At 44.0% G+C, this 5,155-nt stretch overlaps 1 protein-coding gene across 1 annotated transcript; it reads left to right on the top strand.

Annotated features, from left to right (window-relative positions):
- Nucleotides 1–904: 904 nt before the first annotated feature.
- LOC117005097 lies at nucleotides 905–3,794 on the top strand. The gene is made up of 2 exons (XM_033076370.2): nucleotides 905–2,673; nucleotides 3,549–3,794. Exons 1-2 carry the CDS (start codon nucleotides 1,618–1,620, stop codon nucleotides 3,792–3,794), a joined length of 1,302 nt encoding a protein of 433 aa, XP_032932261.1. The 5' UTR covers nucleotides 905–1,617.
- The last annotated feature ends 1,361 nt before the right edge of the window (nucleotides 3,795–5,155 follow it).

Here is a 5,155-nt window from a genome sequence, read left to right as displayed (position 1 = left end):
AAGCTACAAAAATTAGAGGATTGGCAAGATAGGGGGCTGGATGAACTATTAAGGGAAGCACATCAGGTTTATGTGCGAAGGGAAGACGAAAAGGATAAACGCCAAGTTAGAATGATGGTAGCTGCTGTGCGAGAGAGCAGGAAGCAAGAGGAGAGACCGAAGCAATTTGAGCGAAAATCGGTTGAAGTTCGGGGTCCTGGGAAGAGAGAGAGACAGGATTCAAAGGTGTGCTTTTACTGTAGGAAAAAAGGGCATTTTAGGAGGGAATGTCGCGTTCGGATTAGAGATGAGAAGGAGTTTAAAGAGGACTAGGGGGGTCAGGGGCTCTATCTATTGGGGACCCGAAAACATCAGAAAGAGCCCTTGATAAAGTTAAAAGTGGGTCCCCAAGGCCAGGAGATTACCTTCCTGGTCGACACTGGTGCAGAAAGATCAACGCTCCAGTCTTTACCTAAAGGTTGTACCCTGTCTAGGGACACCGCAACAGTGGTTGGGGCGAAAGGAGAACCCTTTGATGTGAAAATAATAAAAGGGGTAATGGTAGAATCAGAATCTAAATTAGGGTTAGGAGACTTTTTGCTAGTTCCAGAATCAGATTATAATTTACTAGGTAGGGACATGATTATAGAATTGGGTATACAAATAGAAGTAGTGGAAAAAGAAATGCGGATTAGACTCTGTCCTCTGAGACAAGAGGATGAAAAAGAAATAAATCCGGAAGTATGGTATAACCCCGGAAGCGTGGGGCAGTTAAAGATTTCTCCCTTTAAGGTCAAAATCAAAAACCCTGAAATTCCTGTAAGAATAAAGCAATATCCTATGTCCCTGGAGGGAAGGAGAGGGTTAAAACCTGAAGTAGACAGACTGTTAAGCCGGGGATTGTTAGAACCTTGCATGTCACCATATAATACACCGATCCTCCCAGTCAAAAAGGCGGATGGGTCATATCGCCTAGTACATGACTTAAGAGAAATAAACAAGAGAACTATAGCCAGATTCCCAGTGGTAGCAAACCCATACACGCTGTTGAGTAAATTAAGCCCAAACGATTTGTGGTACAGCGTGATAGACTTGAAGGACGCCTTTTGGGCTTGTCCTCTTGATGAGTCTAGCAGGGACTACTTTGCCTTTGAGTGGGAAGATCCGGACACTGGAAGGAAACAACAGCTTAGATGGACAGTACTACCCCAAGGATTTACCGAATCCCCAAACTTGTTTGGGCAAGCGTTAGAGCAGATTTTAACAGATTATCAGACAAGCCCTGGGGTAACCCTGGTGCAATATGTTGATGACTTGTTGTTAGCAGGGAAAGAAGAGGAAGAAGTAAGAAGGGAGAGTATAAAGCTCCTAAATTTTCTGGGACTTAAGGGCCTAAAGGTTTCAAGAGCTAAATTGCAGTTTGTGGAGGAAGAAGTAAAATACCTAGGGCATTATTTAAAAAAGGGTGAAAAGAAGATAGACCCAGAAAGAATTCAAGCTATTCTATCGCTACCGATACCGAAGAATAAAAAACAGATTCGGCAGATCTTGGGCCTTACGGGGTATTGTAGACAATGGATTGAGAACTATAGTAGTAAAGCTAGATTTTTGTACCAAAAGCTAACACAAGAAGGGTTAATGAAGTGGACCCAGGAGGACACGAATAAACTGGAGGAACTAAAAAAGAGTCTAGTTCATGCTCCGGTTCTGAGCCTTCCAGATTTAAAGAGGCCATTCTTTTTGTTCGTAAATATAGAAGAAGGAATTGCATTTGGGGTACTTACCCAGGACTGGGCAGGGAAAAAGAAACCCGTGGCATTTTTATCAAAAATTTTAGACCCTGTAAGTAGAGGCTGGCCCACATGTCTACAGATGTTAGCCGGATGTGCATTGTTGGTAGAGGAAGCTAGGAAAATCACTTTTAATAGTAGTCTGAAGGTATTGTCCCCTCATAATATCCGGGGGGTAATGCAACAAAAGGCAGATAAATGGATATCAGATGCCAGGCTCCTAAAATATGAAGGGATTCTGTTAGAAGCACCGGACTTTACCCTAGAAACCACCACTCTGCAAAACCCAGCTGCCTTCCTGTATGGAGAAATGGAACAGGGACCTTTAACCCATGACTGTCTAGCTACTATAGAAGAACAAACGAAGATTAGGCCTGACTTGGAGGAAGAAGAGTTAGATGAAGGGGAAAGACTGTTTGTGGATGGATCCTCTAGAATAGTAGAAGGGGAAAGGAAATCTGGGTATGCTATTATAGGGGGAACTGATTTACGGGTAATAGAATCAGGAGCTTTAGACAAGTCATGGTCAGCCCAAGCGTGTGAATTGTATGCTATACTTCGGGCCTTGACACTCCTAAAGGGAAAGGAAGGGACGATATATACTGACTCCAAGTATGGGTTCGGGGTGGTACATACCTTTGGAAAATTATGGGAGGAAAGAGGACTGATAAATTCACAGGGAAAAGGATTGATTCATCAAAAGCTTATAGTGGAAGTATTACAAGCCTTAAGGGGACCAAAGAAAATAGCAGTGGTTCACTTAAAAGGACATCAGCCAGGAATAGACTTTAAAAGCAGGGGAAATAATGCTGCTGATCAAGAAGCCAAACGGGCAGCAGTGAGGGAGATGGTCTTGAAAGAGAAGCCACAGATTAGAGAAACACTGGAAAAGGAAGATGTAGAACTTATATTTACTAGTGAAGAGAAAGAAAAATTGAAGAGAATGGGGGTAAAAGAAGATAGGGGGAAGTGGATGACAGAGGATGGGCGAGAAGTATTGCCCAAGGCAGTAGCCCAACGGATGTTGTATAGGCTACATCAGGGAACACATACTCGACCAGGAACACACTGGGGGGCCCAGGGGTTAGTTGACCATTTCGCAACTAAATTCATGAGCATTGGGCTACTGGATATAGCTAAATATGTCACCAAAAACTGTCCTACCTGCCTACGAGTCAATCGTAGCAACCTAAGAAAACTACCTCCAGGGGGACGGCCGTTGGCAAAAAGACCATTTGCAAGTCTGCAGATAGATTTTACAGAGCTACCCAAAGTAGGGCGAATTAGATATCTTTTAGTAATAGTGGATCATCTCACCCATTATGTAGAAGCATTTCCGACGGTTAGGGAAACAGCCCGAACGGTAGTAAAGATTTTGCTTGAGGAAATAGTACCCAGATACGGGGTGCCTGAGACTATTGACTCGGACAAGGGTCCGCACTTTACATCAAAAGTGACACAGGAATTGGCAGAGGCATTAGGAATTAAATGGGAAAAACATACCCCCTATCATCCACAAAGCTCGGGAAGAGTAGAAAGAATGAACGGGGAAATAAAAAAACAGTTGACCAAATTGGTACTAGAGACTAAATTATCATGGGTAAAATGCATTCCGTTGGCCTTACTAAATATTAGGACTCAGCCGCGAGCAGATGTGGGATTGTCCCCATTTGAAATGCTGTATGGAATGCCGTACAACCTGGAGAAAGTCCAGACCCACCCTAACATTAATGATCAGCATCTTAATAAATACTTAGTAACGTTAATGAAATTTAAAAAACAACTATGGGAAAAAGGAATGTGGGCTCAGAGACCACCTCTAGATCTTGTGTTACACCAGGTACAACCGGGAGATTGGGTTCTAGTCCGGAGCTGGAAAGAAAACCCGTTGACACCAAAGTGGGAAGGACCATACCTAGTGTTACTTACAACAGACACCGCGATACGAACAGCGGAGAAAGGGTGGACGCATGCCAGCCGAATAAAAGGACCAGTAGATCCGTCCAGGTTCTCCAACAAAAATAACCCCCGCTGGGAAGTCAAAGGAACAACTGGTGATCTAAAGCTCGTCCTAAAAAGAACTTCACCCTGACCCCAGGGAAGTAAATGGACTCGGGGGACATCTGGGTGGGGGATAATTGGGTATTACAAAAAGAATTGATTGGGACTTCTGAAGCGCCGGGATATTGTAAAAGTTTAGAGAAACTTGCCCAGCAACCATACTATAGACCTGTGAGGTTAAAGTACCGTGGTCAGTTGTATAATGGAGAAGGGCATGCAGAGCATGACGACATCAGAGTAGTGTGTAGCTGGCTAGACTGTAATTGCTACCCGTTTGCATGTTTCTGTTGTAAAATTTGTAAAGAATTGTGGTGGGTCCACTGCAAGAAAGGGAGGGCTCCTAAAAGTGTGTGTCAGCCCTGTTGGGAGGGACAGCGCGAGCTGACTGCTTCGGTTTTAAACCAAAAAGTAGCAGCTCGAGAGCTGAAAGTGGGATCTCCACTCTGGTGGCAGATATTTTCAAAGGGGGTAAACCCTGACTTATATTGCTATCACCCCAACGAGCCTCCTGGACCATTCAAAACAGACATTGTGTCAGTCGAGTGTCGCAAACAAGTAAGAGAACTCAGGTGTGACATTCCACCATTGAAAAATAAAAATTGGCATTCCAAAAGAAGGAAGTGGAAAAGAGGAGTGAGTTCCGCCCCTGAAGAATATCCTTGCTGCCGTGAAGATGGTAGACCTCGCAGTTAGCAGCAACCTAACTGGCGAGCGAGGCAGAGGGGTAAAAGGTGGGGACAGGGGACCTCACACAGGAACAACCGTAAAGATGTTTGCAACCTTTGATAACCAGGAACTTAGAGGTGATAGTATGAGGGGAACTAGAAAAAGAATTCGTTTTGCCCACATCACTTGCATTGGACGTCACCTGATTCTAATGATGCATTTAATAATAATAATGAAATTGGTAAAGGGAGTAGAAACCAGCCAAGGCAGCCATGAGCCTTTCAAATGGTCTCTCCGTAGATGGGATGCCCCTAATCCATTACAAACAGTTATTACTTCAAACACACCGAGTTTCATGGTAGGACTATGTAACCTAACTAACATAGTACATTGTGGGAGAGTTATGAATTTAACAGGATTTTACATGTGTCCAGCATCAAACCCAGGAAGGTCATATTGTAATTACCCGGGGGAATACTTTTGTGGGTATTGGGGCTGCGAAACCATTGCCTCAGACTGGAGAACGAGAGGAGATCCTTTTTTAAAAGCAGAATTTGGACCGGCGGGCTGTACCAAACCCTGGCGAGGACCTTCAGGAGAGACGGTATACGCAGGAGACTGTTCTTTTATATATCTCAATGTCTCCCAGCCGGAAAAAG

The sequence above is a fragment of the Catharus ustulatus genome, chromosome W (genome assembly GCF_009819885.2).
Source record: "Catharus ustulatus isolate bCatUst1 chromosome W, bCatUst1.pri.v2, whole genome shotgun sequence".
In the NCBI taxonomy this organism is placed as follows: Eukaryota; Metazoa; Chordata; class Aves; order Passeriformes; family Turdidae; genus Catharus; species Catharus ustulatus.
The sequence above is the reverse complement of the archived record's forward strand: the minus strand, read 5'-3'. Positions and strand labels throughout refer to the sequence as shown.